Source organism: Oncorhynchus mykiss, chromosome 1 (genome assembly GCF_013265735.2).
Source record: "Oncorhynchus mykiss isolate Arlee chromosome 1, USDA_OmykA_1.1, whole genome shotgun sequence".
NCBI lineage: Eukaryota > Metazoa > Chordata > Actinopteri > Salmoniformes > Salmonidae > Oncorhynchus > Oncorhynchus mykiss.
In genome coordinates this window covers 77,123,966-77,144,210 of record NC_048565.1, presented here as the reverse complement: position 1 = coordinate 77,144,210, position 20,245 = coordinate 77,123,966, and the positions used below count along the sequence as shown (strand labels likewise).

Sequence of the window (20,245 nt, the reverse complement as noted above, 5' to 3'; positions counted from 1 at the left end):
TCCTATAGAAAATTTGTTGGCAGAACTGAAAAACGTGTACGAGCAAGGAGGCCTACAAACCTGACTCCGTTACACCAGCTCGGTCAGGAGGAATGGGCCAAAATTCACCCAAATTATTGTGGGAAGTATGTGGAAGGCTAGCTGAAACGTTTTACCCAAGTTAAACAATTTAAAGGCAACGCTAATTGAGTGTATGTAAACTTCTGACCCACTGGGAATGTGATGAAAGAAATTAAAGCCGAAATAAATCACTCTCTCTACTATTATTCTGACATTTCACATTCTTAAAATAAAGTGGTGATCCTGACTTAAGACAGGGAATTTTTAATAGGATTAAATGTCAGGAATTGTGAAAAACTGAGTTTAAATGCATTTGGCTAAGATGTATGTAAACTTCCGACTTCAACTGTATATCCTAACATCACTTTGTCGGGGAAAGACAACCTCAAAACTCAAAAGAAGTGACAATGACTCTGTTTCACCACTCACGCCACCCTGTCCGCGTCACACCAAACGACGTGCATCACAACCACCGTGAATCTTCCCCTTCAGTTGGTCTGCTTTCACATTTACCGCTACCCCAGCAATCACTCCTCTCAATGGCGCCCTTTTCTTGAGAGCAAAACAATTCAAATTTCTTGCCCCCATTAGTTTAACACTGAGCGCCTGCTCCCTCTGACCAGCAAAAACACATACAATTATCACAAGATCACTTGTCGTTACCCTCACCGATTCCACAGCACCCACCTCTGTTTTCACCCACCCTGAAACCGCAAATGGATCAGCCAAAAGGCAAGGGTCGACTTTTTCCAAAAACGTTCCCCCTCCGGTCACAAACTCATGTTTATCCCGACCCTCGGTGCAAGCCTCGGGCTCCAAGAACTTCCCCACTACCTACCACCTCCGATGCCTTTCCCTCATTCACTTTCATTTCTCCTGTCTTCAACTCACTCTGCTTACACTTTCTACCATTCTTCTTTAACAAACCATCTCCTTATTTTCAGCCATTTTTTTTTACCGATTCAAGCTCACCCTCTGCCCCTCTCTCTTAGACCCTATGCCTCTCTTCTCCCCTCCATTCCTCCTCCCTACTCGAAGTATAACTCTTCTCATGATAATACTGCACTTCTCCTGACATACATCTTCTTCTTGCCTTGTCAAGGGACGCAATTTAACCAGCTGTCACAATCTCCGTTACAATCAACATGAACCCCTCGGGATGAAGCGCTTGGATCCCACCTGTAAAAAACAGCTACTTTGTCTTGATGTTTTTCTTTATCAAAATCTACCACAACGCTTTTTCATTTCAAACAAGCGCGTTTTTTTCCCCACAGAGCTATCTCCACATGGTGACGCTATTTTAACACGCGTTTGGTTGAAACCCAGAGTAAGGTCACACCAAAGATATAACTAACCAGATAGTTAATCCGTGTCGTTTTCAATGGGAGCAAATTACGCATAGCACAAACAAATGTGTGGGCAGAGCCAAGGAGGAGTAAGTTAGCGAAATCCTATTGGTGCGTTCTAGCATGTATTTGCATATTTCCGTCAGCGAACGACTTTCTCTTTGAAGTGCGCGTGTGCAGTAACTAAATTCGCCCTTGCACTCCTTGCAATTTAAAAAAAAAAATGTCAAGGGATCACGTCTACAAAACGTAGTGTACATATTTTAGTTTTTCGAACAGAAACTGTATTGAAATCGGGCTTTTGTTCGATGAGAAAATCAGCAGCCACTCAGTCCAGTTCCATCTCGCTCACTGCCGGCTACTGGGCTTCATCTCCTCGCCATATTTGGTGGGGAGTGGAAATACCATACGGATGCTTCAGATTTATACATCCGGTAAAACATCTTGCTCCATGTTCAGTCTTTGGTCACACCACACCGAATGTTCGTAGGCTGATGCACTACAAACACTGCAGCTCCCGTCTCCTCCACACTGTCGCACACAGCCATGGCGGACAGTGCAAGCGAGAGCGACACCGACGGAGCAGGGAGTAGCTCGGTTACCCTGATGTCATCCTCAGCCTCAAATTCTAGCAAGCCGGGAGTAGTCATTTCACAGTTTCGATTAGAGGAGTTAACGAACAGACTAGCTTCACTACAACAAGAGAACAAAGTTCTTAAAATTGAGCTAGAGACGTTCAAACTCAAGTGCAAGGCGCTACAGGAGGAGAATAGGGACCTGCGTAAAGCCAGCGTCACCATTGTGAGTAACTTGTTTTTTTTTGTTGTTGATTAGCCTAGCTAGCTAACTGACATTAGCTACATAAAAAAATGCATCTAGACATGTACGTTAAACGTACGAAATTGCAACTAGGTTAACAAACTAATGTTAACTAACTAGTAGCGAAATATAGGCAACGGACGTAGCTAGCCATGTTAAGAAGTTAGCATTAGTTAGCTTAGCGAGCTAGCGTAGCTAGATGGTTAACTAGCTAACCTAAATGTTAGCTAGCCCGTTATGTTTTGGTGTTGCTAGCTAGTTCGCCAATGCCAGGTTCATTTGCTAACACCAATTGATCCATTTGAACAGTTAGTGGTGACCAAGAAGTTGACGTTTGTATCAAACGTTAGTTAACCATTTCTTTATTTTTTATTCCCTGAATCCTCTGCTGAGGCTTGGCGTTTCCGTTGTTTTTGTGCTTAACTTTACAGCTAACCCTTGACACAACTGTTGAATTTATAATAAATTATGACATACAGTAGCTACGTAGCCTAGTTCAACAACACCTACTCTGTCTGTCCAATGCATCGGTATGACTAGCATGGTTTTGATTTTCTTTCTCCTTGTTCCCCTGTTTTGCGACCCCCACCACCCCCTTTTCTGTCTCTTATTTCGTCGCTATGACTATTGACAGTAAAACAAAAAATAGCTCGTTCCTCACTCCTTCAGTTACTGCAATGGGCTACTGCTTGAGTCATTGGGGTGGGGGGGGCGGACTGACTAACTGCTTCCTCTCCAGCTGACACAGACCTTCAATGCAGCAAACCTGCACCGTGTTATTCCTTGTTTTTGCACAGATGCTACTGCAGTCAATTAAGTCTTTAACAATAGGAATACCATATTTTAGCACAGACAGCTGTGAGCTCTGCCTAACAGTGTGGTAAAGGTTGACATTAGATTGGCAATGACAAATAACTTCATATGGTGCCATTGTTACCCATTCCAAAAATCTCTTAACACAATTAAGACATGTTTTATTCTGTGAGCCATCTTGCTGTGAATGCTGCACTCGTCTTTTCTGTAAATGTTACCTTTCTCTGTGACTGCAGCAAGCCAGGGCTGAGCAGGAGGAGGAGTTCATCAGCAACACCCTGTTCAAGAAGATCCAGGCCCTGCAGAAGGAGAAGGAGACCCTCGCTGTCAACTATGAGAAAGAGGAGGAATTTCTCACAAATGAACTGTCAAGAAAACTCATGCAAGTAAGTGACAGCTGAAAGAGAGCTGGCTCTGAGGCACGTATGCCAAGTATTTGTCGCAGAGTGAGAATGTAAGGATTTGTGTTTGGGGTGGAGCGCATTACAGCAGTAATGGTTCTTGCCTTAAGTATTTTATTAACCGACTTCATTGCGACTCTAAATTACTCTTGACTGACTCCTCCTATTCCTTGGTTAGGCTATTTGGTCTCTCTTGCAACTGACCCACATGTGGCCCTGTGGCAAATATGAGCTGTTGACCTTTTGTAGTACTGACTAATGGTTTGATGTGAGAAGAAGAATGAATCTCACTGGACCACTCATGTGTTTTACCAGACCCTTGTTAAAGGTCAAACAGTCTGGAGGCTATTGTTATTGGTCCTGTTCCCTAACATGAAACAGACCTACTTCTGCTCCTATTCTTTAGTGTCGACAGACGCTCCTTTGCCCCCCCCCCCCCCCCCAAGTGTCGCTATAAAATGGTAGTTGTGGTAGTCATGTCTGTGGTAAGGAGCCACTTCTGTAAACATGGAGACATGTCTGACATACTTTTTCTTGTAAAATGTATTCTAAGGCACCAGGCTAGAACAACGCTAATGTGAATTTGTACTGGAAACCCTGTTCCACCACACCCCAGGCTTCAACAGTAAATGGTTAATAGTATTAGTATTTTCAGTGGTATAGGCTACTACTACTACTATAAGGAGTGGGCCACCTATACCCTAGATGTCCTGTATCCACCTTCAGGCACATTTCTAAACTGTTGAGGCTTCATAAACCTAATTTATCTTCAAACAAAACTCTTAGCTCTTGTCAGTAAGATGGTATGCATAGCAGTTAAATACCAGAGCATCTTTAGGCTAATTTAAGAGAATGTTAACACTTGATGTGGCCTGAAGCTGTTGATCATCTCTGAGAATGTTGGCTGCACAACTCCAGTCTGTTGTGGTGTTTCTATAACCGTCTGTGCCCCGAGAACAGAGGAACGTGAGGTTAGACTGTCAAAATGAACTCTAGCATGCAACTAAAATTGCTCAACCCCCTCTTTCTCAATTGTCCTATGTTTTTTATTTTGATCTGATGATTAGTCAGTGCTAGGTATTTGTCACAATCGTCTAATTTTTAACAAGCTATGAGCCACACCCTTTTTATTGGTAGATGGCCAAATGTGGTTACTTTGGTTGTTTTTGGCAATATCTAGCTGCACTGCCGCCATTTCACAACACATTCTTCTCCAGATCTCAATCATTTTACAGACAAGCAGCACCAACCTATTACCCTCTCTATAAAAAAGATCTATCAACATCTAACCACAGTGCTTTAATGCAAATCTTTTCATTAGTTTCTATTAGTCACATTGATTTCTGCTCCCACAGTTACAACATGAGAAGGCTGAGTTGGAACAGCACTTGGAGCAGGAGCAGGAGTTCCAGGTCAACAAACTGATGAAGAAGATAAAAAAAATGGAGAATGACACTATATCAAAGCAGCTCACCTTGGAGCAGGTACAGTGACATAATGACACTATGTGAAATTACATTGACAGTGTCTGAATACCCATACTTGCATTCTAAATAGTCGGCTTGGGCGGTTTCCAGATTGCCATACCTTCATACCGGCCTTGTGCCAATACTGGCACTGAACACAAGGGGTGCTATTTTCAAACCCAACTGAGCCCTCGTAATCCAAAGGTTAGCAATGGTAACAAGTACATGTAAAATCCCATAGAGAATGCGAACTGAATGTTAACGGTCTCGTTGCAAACATTTTATAGTCTCTGACCTAAACTATTGCAGGACAGACATCCCAGCTCAGAAAGTTATGCAAGTAACTCAAAATTGCTACAGTTTTCTGTACACACAAAACAAATATTAAACACGCAAATCAAGCAGAGCTTGATTTTGGAAGAAGCTAAATGTGAATATTTGTTGCTACTTTTTGAGTAAATACCTTTAATTAACTTGTGCAATACATTAGGAGATAAAGAACATCACGTTCTACATTTCACCCATCACATAATTTTTCATTTTGAAGTTTACCGGTAGTCCCGTCAGGTGTTTAGCAAGCACAAAACTACGAGACCCAGTCACTCACATGTGATCTAGTTACAGTATGGAATTCACAACTAAATGTTTGCCAGCTAGACGCCTTATCACTATTAAGTTAACTGTCTAAAATGTGCTAAATGGTGCATTTGGTTCGCTAATTTAGTAGGTAGCTAGCTAAGTTAACCTCTACAGGTTTGGTCGTCGTCTTATTTGTCATCCTGAGGGTCCCAGAGATAAAAATGTACCATAGTTTTGTTTGATAAAATCAATTTTTATACTCAAATGTAAGAACTGTTCTACAGCTTGAACCCCTGCTGTCTCTCTAACCCCTGCTGTCTTCTCTATATATGTTCTATATAGTTATGTACTTGAAAATGTATCCTTTCGGCACATTTGGGCAGACTTGATGCAACATTTTGAACAGTGTGTTATTCTCCTACATTAATTTCACATTTCCACAAACTTCAGTGTTTCCTTTCAAATGGTATCAAGAATATGCATATCCTTGCTTCAGGTCCTGAGCTACATGTTTGGGTTTGACATTTTAGGTGAAAATTTAAGGGGGAAAAGGGTCAGATCTTTGAGAGAGAACTTCAAAGAAATGTAAATAGACCAATAATGTTGAAACTATGCTAAACAAAAATATAAACCCAACGTGCAACAATTTCACAAATTCCACAAAGTTACAGTTCAGATAAAGAAATCAGTCAGTTGAAATAAATGTATTTGGCCATAAGCTATTGATTTCACGTGGCTGGGCAGGGGCACAGCCATGGGTAGGCCTTGGGAGCTGGGCCCACCCACTGGGGAGCCAGGCCAGGCAATCAGAATACGTTTTCCTCACAAAAGGGCTTTATTACAGACAGAAATACTCCTCAGTTTCATTAGCTGTCTGGGTGGCTGGTCTCAGATGATTCTGCAGGTGAAGAAGCCGGATGTGGCGGTCCTGTGCTGGCGTAGTTACACTTCCACAGTCTGCGGTTGTGGACATACTGCTAAATTCTCTAAAATAAAGTTAGTTGGCTTTTGGTAGAGAAATGAACATTAAGTTCTGGCAACAGCTCTGGTGGACATTCCTGCAGCCAGCATGCAAGTTGCACGCTCCCTCAGCTTGAGACATCTGTGGCCTTTTATTGTCCCCAGTACAAGGTGTACCTGTGTAATGATCATGCTGTTTAATCTGCTTCTTGATATGGCAAACCTGTCAGGTGGGTGGATTATCCTGGCAAAGGAAAAATGCTCACTAACAGAGTTGTAAACAACATTTGAGAGAGATCAAATGTTTGTGCCCATGGAACATTATCTCAGCTCATGAAATATGGGACCAACACTACTTGTTGCGTTTATATTTTTGTTCAGTATAGTAGATTCAGATTTTTTTTCGCTGTATTTAACAACAGTTGTTAATCAGATATGGTGACGCGCTGTACCAAAATGAACAAATGGTGTGAATCAACGTAATTGCACATTAGATGACATGTTCTCAGTATGGATGAGCTTAGTATGTTAATACTTTTTGCTTACTGCGTTCAATTTGACTTATCAGTACGTTCTAAATAGTATGTAGTACCATTAGTACACAGTGTACAGTTTTAGTAAGTGGTAGTCAAGACAGATTTCAGAGACAGCCATTGTCTTGGTGCAGCTGAGTCTCTCCTGAGGACATAATGTCGGCACTCCCACTTAAGGGCATGTGCATTATCATGATGTAGAATTTTGTGTGGTTGCGCATTTCTTTGTGGAAGGTAAGATGTTTTCAAGCTGAATATCTCTTTGCTGTGTTCCCTTTGTTTCCAGCTAAGGCGTGAGAAGATTGACCTCGAAAACACATTAGAGCAAGAACAAGAGGCTCTTGTCAATAGACTGTGGAAGCGCATGGACAAATTGGAGGCAGAGAAAAGGTAGACTTGTTCTGTAGCAACCATGTATTCTTTAGGAGTAGTATGTTTTAGATCTAGAAAAACCTAGGTGCTGGAGTCTGGGAATGGTTGAAAGTAAACAAAATGAACCTTCACGCTGTTGTATGCTCTCTATTGATTCTCTTTTATTAGGACTGTAGCAATAACCCATACAATGGTAAAAGGTTGACTTTTCCCTGTGTTGATTCATTGGAGCTCACTTGTCTTTGACAGAATCCTCCAGGAGAAGTTGGACCAGCCTGTGTCTGCTCCTCCCTCCCCCAGGGATGTTTCCATGGAGATTGACTCTCCGGAGAACATGATGCGGCATATCCGCTTCCTGAAGGACGAAGTGGAGAGGCTGAAGAAGAACCTCCGTACCACCGAGCTGCAACGTGAGTTTCAAAGGCCAATGGTCAACAGTGAATGTATCATGACGTGACCTGGTTACGTAGAACCCATAAAACTAGATGCAGTAGTCTTTGCCACAATTCAGAAAAATGTTGGTACTCAAGGAGGCTTTCATATGGCTTTGCTGTAGATTTACTGTCAGTTATTTTAACTCATGTGTTTTGTTCAGATTCTGAGTGTTTAATAGTCACATGGACATGGTTGCAGGTGTGATTGCAGGGTACAGTAAAAATCTTAAGCGCCAACATGCAGGTCTAAGTTAAATAAAATTATGAAAATGGTCATAAAAAAACAACAATAGAAATAGCACTATATACATAACTGTAACCATGATGAATAAATATATATCCATTGGGATGGGGGCAGAGTAGACTTGAGGGGGTGGGGGGAATGACCGTGGGGGAGCAGCATGACCATTGAGGGGGTGTGGGGACCAAGTGAAATAAAACATTATTAACAACTGAACCGGTGATGAATGTCGTTGGGGTGGGGGCAGAGTAAAAGTCTGTTGGGTGGGGGGAACATGTCCATAAGGGGAGTAGCGGGTGGAGCAGCTACTGGTGACTATTCAGCAGCCTGATGGTAGAAACTATTGGCCAGTCTTCCAGTTTGACATGATGCTCCTGTACTGCCCGCGTCTTAGTGATGGAGTTGGCGGTGGAGTTGTTTTACCATGTGATCTTAGAACAACAGCGGTAGTGGGTCACGGTAGAGTGCTCCTCTTTACAGGTGCATGTTCAATTTGGGAACAATGGTAATATTATCACTCAAACAAATGTGGACACTCAGTTTCACCCTCAGACCGAACACACACTCGCATTTCCAACGGCAGGTTCCAAGTAGACCATAATCAAGCTCTTTTTCAATCCCCCAATATTATCTCTGCGCAGATCTGTAATTTCTTCTCAAATATCCTTAACTTTCTCAGTGAAACCTAACTCTGTTTTAGTAGTTGACCGGTCCAGTTCAGCCAGAGTCTCGGAAATCCTAGACCTAGGCCAACGGCATGGAACATTGTTTACATTGTGGGAGGCAACCTGTTTGCTTAGGACAGGGGTCAGCAACAGGCCAAAGCTGGCCAGCGAGTGATCTTGTCGCAATGTAATCAATGTATGAAATACAATCTATTTTTGGGCTTAGTTGTGGTAAAGTTTCCATGTACAGATTATTATAATTGTGTTCTGGCCCCCCGACCATTCGCTCTGACAAATATTGGCCCGTGGCTGAAACTATTTGCATACCCCTGGCTTAGGGCAGTGTTTTCCCAACTCCAGTCCATGTGTATCCTCAACAGTACACATTTTGTTTTTGCCCTAGGCAAGCACACCTGATTCAACTTGTCAACTAATCATCAGGCAGCAACAACATGTGTGCTGTTGGGGAACACTGGCCTAGGGAGACGAGTTCAGCAAAAGGATGCTCTGTTTAAATATTTGGCCACCAGAGGGAGCTGTCATATCAATCTATTCTGTCTAAAGCTCTTGGACCAAAATACTAACAAGCTGATGAAATCATGGACTTAAATACCAGAAACCTCTGTTATTAGAGACCAGACTTGACCTATTATATTTAGGTGCAATATCTGCTGTACTACAGCAATAACGAGCACTTTTGGAAAATACTGTTGCATCTTTGCTCTCTCAGAAAAATACATTGTTGTGTAATGACTCGTTGTTGTGTAATGGTGTTGCATTGGTTTTTGATGAAACTTTATTTGTCCGTCCCCTCCCAGACACAGAGAAGCGGGCCCAGTACATTGAGGAGGAGCGGCACATGCGTGAGGAGAACATCCGTCTGCAGAGGAAGCTGCAGAGAGAGATGGAGCGCCGCGAAGCCCTGTGTAGACAGCTGTCTGAGAGCGAGTCCAGTCTGGAGATGGACGACGAGAGGTAGACATGAAACGAAAACCCACAAAACCCTCTGGTCCAGCTTCACCATCTCCAACCAATGTTTAGTCTTTGCTCCACTGTCAGCCATGCATAACCAACCATCCAATAAGCAACCCCACCCCACACTCTCACTTCCTTTCTGTTTCAGACAGCAAATCATTGCTCAGGGATTTGGGAGTGATATTTAGAGACAGAAGTGAATTGTCTAAACTATGGTCTTTTTACCCTTCAGGTACTTCAATGAGATGTCAGCACAAGGCCTGCGAGCACGGACAGTGTCCAGTCCCATCCCATACACTCCTTCCCCCAGCTCCAGCCGACCTATATCACCTGGTAGGGTATAGTTACAGGAAGTCCATGGCCCATGTCCAACACCTCATAACCACTAAACTCTGTTTTACGAGTATCTATTATGTCACTGGATGAAAGAAGAGAAAGGTCCACATACAAAAAGAGCACCTTTGTATATTGTATTGTAATATGACTAGATGTATTCCGTTAATGATTAAGTAACATTGTATCTAGCTGTGTCTCTGGAACGCTCTGTTACAGGTTGGGGGAAAGTTAATATCAATTGAAGGAGACATTAGTCTGTTTCGGTGACATCCTTTGCCAGCAGCAAGTTCCTTTGAGTGATCCTGCAACTAGGGCTGGGTGATATAGCCAAAATATCATGTCAAAATATTTTTAAATGTTTATGCTATTTTATGTTTCTGAATAATACAAGTTCTAAATATGTTTTATGATTAGTGCTTGACCCTAGAATGGAAACAAGTGATTTTAATTGCCTTTTTTTTTTTTTCTTCTGATGGTTGTCTACTCAACCAAACTGGGACAACTGACAGTGAAGTAGTCCAATTTGTATAACTTTTCATTTAATTTAGCACTGTATCAAAACATTGTTTGTAGATGGTATTGTAAACATCCATACCGGTATTCACAATATATCGCCCAGCCCTACCTGCAACACACAGGCTCCGTATTCATCACACCTAAGCAACTGTGGTTTATGTTATCAGGTGGAGTTGAAGGAAATCATGTGTAGCTAAGGCTGTAACTTAACAAAATGTTGAAAAAGTCAAGGGGCCTGTATACTTTCCGAATGCCCTGTAAAACACATTGCAAACTCAATAACGTTTTCTCTCCTCCAGGTCTGTCGTACGGCAGTCACACAGTTGGGTTCACTCCCCCGGCCACCCTGTCCAGAGCTGCCATTGCTCACTTCAACGCCCCCGCCCTGCACGTCCATGGAAGTGCCTCCCACGCCGTAGCGGTAAGTCTGCTCCGCACCTATCAAGACCAGCAATGGACATCTGAACCAGTTTGGTTTAATTTACAGTGCACTTAATAGTGCTATTTAAGTGTCTTATGAGATCTTAATCAAACTCCTAACAGGCACAACACTGGGGCATTGCTAAAGCAGGAGCTAAATTATGATTATTTTTAAATGTAAGTGTTACTTATGGGCAGCGCAAGCAGAGGATGAGCCACTTTATCCTATTGTTCCCGGTTGTGAGCTGCTCGTTGACTTCTTGAAAATGAAACCAGATTGTAATTTTACGCTTATGCCTTAGGTTGGTAAGTTAAGCATCTAATGTAGCAGATCAGTTAGGGTGTTCTGTAGTGAATAGACCTAGTGTTTGGCTAGGGTGTTGATCAGGACTGTGAGCAGTACTGCTGGTTAGTTGGTGCCTCGGGATACATTCATCTTCAGTATCAGATTATTTCTCATGGATTTGCCATGACACCGCCAAGAAAATAAATGGGGTTGGAGTGTAGATGGATGAATACCAGTTGTCCTCTAAAATGGCTCAATGGCACTATCCCAAAATACCCCGACTGTGGATATCATAGATACATTGATCCGTGCTGAGATGTAGCGTTAGTTGATCTCCTACCAACAACATGGAGGAGGGCTTGGAGTATGTGGACCATTCATCTTTATGTTGTGTTTATCTAATCTGGATCACATTGTCATTTGTTTGCTCTTGTCAGTCATTTGACATAACTAGCCTGTATGGTATTCCACATGACTATATGAATCAAATCCGGTCTAATCGATCGGCATATATAATTTTGCCCAACTAGCATCGTTGTGCTTGTATTGTCAAACCTATTTAATACACCTATGGTGGACAATGTAGACACTCAAGTCCATTGATAAGGTAGTAGAATGCTCTTGATCTATACTGAACAAAAATATAATTGCAACATGCAACAATTGCATTGATTTACAGTTCATATGAGGAAATCGGTCAATTTAAATAAATTATGCCCCAATCTATGGATTTCACATGACAGGGAATACATCTGTTGGTCACAGATACCTTTAAACACTAGGCCTCAGGATCTCATGGTATCGATAAAATTAAATTGTGTTCGCAGCATACGCCTGCCCATACCATAACCCCACAGTTTAGCAAACTGCTCGTCCACACAACGCCATAAAAGTGGTCTGCGGTTGTGAGCCCGGTTGGAAGTACCGCCAAATTCTCTGAAAGTATGGAGGTGGCTTATGGTAGAGAAATTAACATTATGTTCTCTGGCAACAGTTCTGGTGGACGTTCCTGTAGTCAGCATGCCAATTGCACGCGCCCTCAATTTGAGGCATTGTGTTGTGTGACGAAACTACACATTTTAGAGTGGCCTTTTCTTGTCCCCAGCACAAGGTGCACCTGTGTAATGATCATGCTGTTTTAATCAGCTTCTTGATATGACACACCTGTCAGGTGGATGGATTATATTGGTAAAGGAAAAATTGCTCACTAATCAGGATGTAAGCACATTTGTGCACAAAATGTAAGACACGCTTTTTGTGAGTATGGAACATTTCTACTATTTTATTTCAGCCCATGAAAAATGGGACCAACACTTTGCATGTTGCGTTTTTATATTTCTGTTCAGTGTAGTATATTTCAGTTCCATAGCCTATATGCCCATACCATTGGTAACAATCTTGTGGGACCTCCCTGCCTGTCTTTAAGTGTCCTTCCAGTGCCTGTGTTAAACTCAGCAGGTCCTCTCCCAGTGCCAGAAGGACCTGTGTGTGTCTGCTCTTCCATCTCTCTCATTACCACAGGCTTTAGGATGTTCCGTTCCCTCGCACTTCCCTTCCCTATGCAGGTCACTATGTCATTTGTTCCATTGCTGCACAGACAGACCTGGGAGCAGTCTAGAGCAATATGGATAATTCATTGCAAATGGACACTAAAATATACAAACGTTCTGAGTAGGAGACTGAGTAGAACATCTTCTGCTGCTGACTCCTCCCGGCTCAATGTCAACATTGTCTCTGTAGAGTGAAGCCATTCCCTGTGGTTATGGAGACAGGTTAACCAACGTTGTTTCCATGTGTCTGACTGGCTGCTGGAAGGAGACACAGGAGTTTACCCTCCTCTCATCAGGTACCAGGAACACCCTGAGGTTGAAACTGGTTTCAGCTCAGTCGGGCTCAGAGAGATTACTCTGAACTGAAGATGTCTTTTCTCCAACTGAAATTAGTTTTTGGTTTCCTTGCGATCTCCCATAGGAAAAGGAACAAGCGCTCTTATTTTTTCCCTGGGTGTTTCCATGGTAACACTGAGTACTCATCCATGGAGCACTATGTCAGCGTGTGCCTCTGAAGTGTGTTAGTTTCTGGGTGGCAGCCGTCATTACGAAGACCCTAGAGCTCATTAGCACTAAGTGGTGGTGACTGGGAGCTTCAGGCCAGCCACCCGGACACTCATCAAAGCCAGTCTGTTCACCAGCTATTTGCCAGCACTTTGAATTTGTTTGACTCGCCAATGCTCACACACGAGGGTTACTGTTTACAGGAAAAGTATTTGATGGTGTTCGATTTCAAATACTGTAAATCTTCAATTAATAGCCCGGGAGTTTATTTGCTTTAAATCACTGAACACAACAGGCGCTTATTAGAGACTGGCTGCTATTTCCTTAACACACAGCTTTTGCTCATTTGCATAGTTAATTGTTTAATTCCAGCATTCACGTCTAGCATTTTAATAACACAGTGAAGGAAATTTTAAAAAATGTATCAGTTGATACACTGTCACGTTTCTTTTGTCTTAGTATGCGTTTTTATTTTTTTTATTAAATAGAAAACTTTCCCTTGACAGAATAATTATTAGATTGAGGGGGTGGGTTAAATGCGGAAGACACATTTCAGTTGAAGGCATTTAGTTGTACAACTGACTAAGTATCCCCCTTTCCCTTATTCTCTTGACTGTACATTTCAGCAATTTTTACTTTAGCCACTAAAGGGCGATCAACCCATTTCTGGGGGTCTGTACTCCTGAAGTTAACTCTTTTTGTCCTTATAAGTTAGCTAGCAATTCTCTAGCGGTTTCTTACTGGTGATTTTAAAAATAGATGTTTTTTGAGTCATTACTAAATTATTTAATGTAACAAATCAATCATTAAACCTTGTATACATGTCATGGTAATTCATGGTAACTTGTTGACAATTAATTTAGACCCATCGTATATTTTAAACAGGTTTTGATGTTTGGTATGGGTTCCGTTGCCCAGCTTTTAAAAGGGATAGGCGGCTATTTTAAGTTTTTTGGTTCAAGCTTTTGAGAAGGGGATATTTTGAAAGATAATTGACTTAACTGAGAATGTTTCTCATCCATCTGTCTTCCCTCTTTTCTTCAAAACAGAGGCCCTCCCCGAGAAGAAGCAACAGCCCCGACAAGTTCAAACGTCCGACACCACCGCCCTCACCTAATACACACTCAGGGGCGCAGCCTCTGCACCCACTCCCCCCGCCGGCCCAGCCGATGGTCCAGTCCATGTCCTCTCCGGCAGCTATGTCGCAGCATGCAGCGCATCCCCCCTCCCAGCCTTAAAATGTGTGCTATTTCATGCTACGCTACTTCGACAACCTGGGAGTTGAAACCCCACAGAGCAAGTTTCTATGAGCTGGCAGAAGACCTGAAGCAACACAGGACGTTCTATGAGGAATTGATTGACTTTAACAGCGCTTCTGGGATTTGTAGGCCCATATCTATTCACCTTGTCTTGTACATTTGTTTTTTGCTTAGAACTGTCCCCGATTGGAATTGTTATTGTGGCGCTGACAACCAACACGTATGGTAACAACGTCTGTAGTGGTGTTTGTGGGCAGGGTGTGTTGGATCCCTTCCATGTCTACAATACCGCAACATTTCAACTGCATTAATGTGCCCCCCCCCCCCTTGTTTAAAAGCAACTTGAGCAGTTGCATCCCAGTAAGAATCGCTTAAGTCAGATGTATTGTATCCCAGATGATCAGCGGGAGCTAGCGCAAATGTTTTTTTTGTTTTTTTTTCCCCTGAAAGAATTTTAATGCCACACTGCTCGTCAAAAAAAAGAACTACAACAAGGAAGATGGACACTGGTACATAAACCACAGATAAATGTTGCCTATTTGAGGTGTTAAAATGTAGTCTGAGGTGTTACAATGTATGTAGTCATGTACTCGTTTCTGTCTCTCTCGCTCTCATGTAGTTCTAGAAGCTTCTATCATCTCTGTGGATATTCCTCGTCAGAAAACAACATAATGCTCTTTACACTAAGTATACTGCTATAACATTCTAAATGAATGGTACTGTTGAACTACATTTCTATGTATGATTAAAAGCTCTTGAAGATTTATTCTGATTTGATTGTTTGTTTTGCATAATATGTGGCATCTCTTGACTGTTCATGTTTTACTGGAGGTTGTTGTGTGAAAGTGTATACAGGTAACTGCCAAAATAATGGAAGTGCTTGAGTAAATTAGGAATACAAAGTATATTGAAAGAAGGTGCTTCCGCATAGGTTTGGTTTCCTGAATTTAATTAAGCAATTAACATCCTGTCATGTATAAAAATGCTGGGTAGGCCATCATTTTGACTACCGTGGCTATGCCCCCATAGGATGACAATGCCTCCACCCACAGGGCATGAGTGGTCACTAAATGGTTTGATGAGAATGAAAACTGTAAACTTTATGCCATGGCCGTCTCAGTCACAAGGTCTCAACCCAGTTGAACACTTATGGGAGATTATGGAGCGCCACTTGAGACAGTGTTTTCTACCACCATCAACAAAATGCCAAACAATGGGATTTATTTTGGAAGAATGGTGTCGCATCCCTCCAGTAGAGTTCCAGACCCATTGAAGCTGTTCTGCTCGTGGTTGTCCAACGCCCTATTAACACAAATTATCTTGATGTTTCCTTCTCACGCCTCCCTTTTGCTCACGATTGTATAAAGTTGACTAGATGTCCCTTGGATGGTGAACCATCCTTGATACACATGGGAAACTTGTGTGGAAAACCCAGCAGCTTTGCAGTTCTTGACACATACCGGTGCCCCTGGCACCTACTACCATACCCCTTTCAAAGGCACAAATATTTTGTCTTCCCCTTTCACCCTCTGAATGGCACACATACACAATCCATGTCTCCTTCCCTTCGTCTACACTGATTGAAGTGGATTTAAAAAGTATCATCCATAAGGGATCGTATCTTTCACCTGGTCAGTATACAGTGCCTTGCGAAAGTATTCGGCCCCCTTGAACTTTGCGACCTTTTGCCACATTTCAGGCTTCAAACATAAAGATATAAAACTGTATTTTTTTGTGAAGGATCAACAACAAGTGGGACACAATCATGAAGTGGAACAACATTTATTGGATATTTCAAACTTTTTTAACAAATCAAAAACTGAAAAATTGGGTGTGCAAAATTATTCAGCCCCTTTACTTTCAGTGCAGAACTTTAACTTCTCCAGAAGTTCAGTGAGGATCTCTGAATGATCCAATGTTGACCTAAATGACTAATGATGATAAATACAATCCACCTGTGTGTAATCAAGTCTCCGTATAAATGCACCTGCACTGTGATAGTCTCAGAGGATCGTTAAAAGCGCAGAGAGCATCATGAAGAACAAGGAACACACCAGGCAGGTCCGAGATACTGTTGTGAAGAAGTTTAAAGCCGGATTTGGATACAAAAAGATTTCCCAAGCTTTAAACATCCCAAGGAGCACTGTGCAAGCGATAATATTGAAATGGAAGGAGTATCAGACCACTGCAAATCTACCAAGACCTGGCCGTCCCTCTAAACTTTCAGCTCATACAAGGAGATGACTGATCAGAGATGCAGCCAAGAGGCCCATGATCACTCTGGATGAAATGTAGAGATCTACAGCTGAGGTGGGAGACTCTGTCCATAGGACAACAATCAGTCGTATATTGCACAAATCTGGCCTTTATGGAAGAGTGGCAAGAAGAAAGCCATTTCTTAAAGATATCCATAAAAAGTGTTGTTTAAAGTTTGCCACAAGCCACCTGGGAGACACACCAAACATGTGGAAGAAGGTGCTCTGGTCAGATGAAACCAAAATTGAACTTTTTGGCAACAATGCAAAACGTTATGTTTGGCGTAAAAGCAACACAGCTGAACACACCATCCCCACTGTCAAACATGGTGGTGGCAGCATCATGGTTTGGGCCTGCTTTTCTTCAGCTGGGACAGGGAAGATGGTTAAAATTGATGGGAAGATGGATGGAGCCAAATACAGGACCATTCTGGAAGAAAACCTGATGGAGTCTGCAAAAGACCTGAGACTGGGACGGAGATTTGTCTTCCAACAAGACAATGATCCAAAACATAAAGCAAAATCTACAATGGAATGGTTCAAAAATAAACATATCCAGGTGTTAGAATGGCCAAGTCAAAGTCCAGACCTGAATCCAATCGAGAATCTGTGGAAAGAACTGAAAACTGCTGTTCACAAATGCTCTCCATCCAACCTCACTGAGTTCGAGCTGTTTTGCAAGGAGGAATGGGAAAAAAATTCAGTCTCTCGATGTGCAAAACTGATAGAGACATACCCCAAGCGACTTACAGCTGTAATCGCAGCAAAAGGTGGCGCTACAAAGTATTAACTTAAGGGGGCTGAATAATTTTGCACGGCCAATTTTTCAGTTTTTGATTTGTTAAAAAAGTTTGAAATATCCAATAAATGTCGTTCCACTTCATGATTGTGTCCCACTTGTTGTTGATTCTTCACAAAAAAATACAGTTTTATATCTTCATGTTTGAAGCCTGAAATGTGGCAAAAGGTCGCAAAGTTCAAGGGGGCCGAATACTTTCGCAAGGCACTGTATGTCATGGAGAGAGCAAGTGTAACTAATGTTTTCTACACGCAGTGTATATCCCTCATTCTGACAGATTTTAGATTTTAATACCAGCATTGAATACACAGAACTGGCTTATCTGAAGTATGCACTCTTCTGTAAAATGTATTTCAGTCCCTCTTGTTTTAGGCATAACCCTGAGCTGAACTTCTATTACATGAAATGAACCTCTGGCACTAATAAAGTAAATGACTGGAAATTATATTTCCAAAGGTGTGAATGTGCTGTCAGTGTTAATTTTAGGAGAATTATGTGTAATGTCCTGAATGTCTCAGCCTTTGAGTCCTGAAAACAGACCCTCACTTCCAACATTCAAGTGTTTTCTTGGTGGCACAGCAAAAGCAGAGGACAATGGGCAATTAAATCGTCAACTGGCTTCAGTCAAACGCTATCCCACTCTGGCGAGGAACTATGTTATTCCCAATACCAGAACCACTCAGACTGTTGAGTAATCCCCTCTACCTTTGAGCCGCTGTGTGTGTGATACTAGATAAATAGCCCAGCTTTCTCCTGTTACCCCTTAGCACCCTAAACTAGATGTTCATCTAGCTTCAAAAATATTTAATTTCAAGCAGCTCTCTCAATAGCTCGCCTCTCGCCCCCTGGCTATGCACCCACACCCAAACGTCAAGTCTGCCTGGTTTGGACTGGTTCAAGCCAGTGGGGAAAGCAGCTTTTCATGACTCCACTCTCCAGGGAGATTAAATATGATTGCAATAACCCCAAGGACTGGGCGGGAACTTGATCCTACAGATTTCGGCCTCAGGTCAGGTGGACAGGAGATGACTGATTCACATTCACACATTTGGACCAAAAAAAAAACATTAAAACAATGTATGCGATGGCCATGTTGAAAGAGCTTTTTAAACTTACATTTTTTTTTTTTTTTTATTTTTTTTTACATGTTATATGATAGACACCTCTGCGTGTAATTTTTTAATCATGCAAAGCTAAGTAACTCAAACTAATCCAAGCAGGAATCCAGATTGGACTCTGAAAGGAGCCATACTGTGAGAGCTTCATGCCCTTTAATCCGGGCTCTCGGAACCTGGTGGCAGAGCATACACTGGCGTTTATTCACCCTGCGGGGAATTTCTGTTTTTTCAACAACAGACCCGCTCACCATGATGGGTTTCATGGAACTGAACAGCTGGTTCCTGCTCTTGAGGTCTCCATTAGTGTGAATGTGGACAGATGCTGCTGCGAGAAAGGGATAACATTTAGCCTCTCTAAAGGTGTCAGTCTTGGTCATCTTCCCAGAGCTGCTGGGAAAAGTGTGTAAGTATGTTTTCCAACTAAAGTTATAAGAGGCCTACATTTGCTGAAGTGTCAATCACCACTCCCCCATGACCTTTGGAGGGTCATATCAGCAGCATAATGGAGATCTCCATAGCTGGTTTGGACTGGTTTTCAGACCAAACTAACATTGTTACCTCATGTCCAGAACATACTGTAATATCAAAATGACACAAATCAAGTCCTTAAATATACTACCAGTCAATTTCTGATAACATTCCACTCCTTGTACTCTGTGTCATCTGCCAAACATGCATATGACACAGAGAACAAGGTGGGGAATATCTAAACCGACTGGTACCCAGGCTGCGTTTGTATGATATTGGTTGTGTAAGCGTCATTATTTCTTCATACAGTGCATTCAGAAATGATTCAGATCGCTTGACTTTTTCCACATTTTGTTACGTTACAGCCTTATTCTAAAATGTATTAAATTGTTTTTCCCCCCCTCATCAACCTACACACAAAGCAAAAAAATGGAAATATCACATTTACATAAGTATTCAGACCCTTTACTCAGTACTGTGTTGAAGCACCTTTGGCAGCGATAACAGCCTAGAGTCTTCTTGGGTATGACGCTACAAGCTTGGCACACCTGTATTTGGAGAGTTTCTCCCATTCTTCTCTGCAGATCCTCTCAAGCTCTGTCAGATTGGATGGGAAGCGTTGCTGCACAGCCATTTTCAGGTCTCTCCAGAGATGTTCGATTGGGTTCAAGTCCAGGCTCTGGCTGGGCCACTCAATGACATTCAGAGACTTGTCCCAAAGCCACTCCTGTGTTGTCTTGGCTGTGTGCTTAGGGTTGTTGTCCTGTTGGAAGGTGAACCTTCACCCCAGTCTGAGGTCCTGAGCACCCTGGAGCAGGTTTTCATCAAGGATCTCTCTGTACTTTGCTCCATTCATCTTTCTCTCGATCCTGACTAGTCTCCCAGTCCCTGCCTCTGAAAAACATCCCCACAGCATGATTCTGCCACCACCATGCTTCATGGCAGTGATGGTGCCAGGTTTCCTCCAGACCTGACGCTTGGCATTGAGGCCAAATAGTTCAATCTTGGTTTCATCAGACCAGAGAATCTTGTTTCTCATGATCTGAGAGTCGTTTAGGTGCCTTTTGGAA

At 42.3% G+C, this 20,245-nt stretch overlaps 1 protein-coding gene across 1 annotated transcript; it reads left to right on the top strand.

Annotated features, from left to right (window-relative positions):
* The first annotated feature begins 1,706 nt into the window (after positions 1-1,706).
* On the top strand, positions 1,707-15,301 carry LOC110529822 (coiled-coil domain-containing protein 6). Its single transcript, XM_021612382.2, has 9 exons — positions 1,707-2,207; positions 3,275-3,424; positions 4,795-4,923; positions 7,264-7,367; positions 7,599-7,759; positions 9,508-9,664; positions 9,897-9,997; positions 10,816-10,937; positions 14,326-15,301. Exons 1-9 carry the CDS (start codon positions 1,953-1,955, stop codon positions 14,512-14,514), a joined length of 1,368 nt encoding a protein of 455 aa, XP_021468057.1. The 5' UTR covers positions 1,707-1,952; the 3' UTR covers positions 14,515-15,301.
* Positions 15,302-20,245: the final 4,944 nt, after the last annotated feature.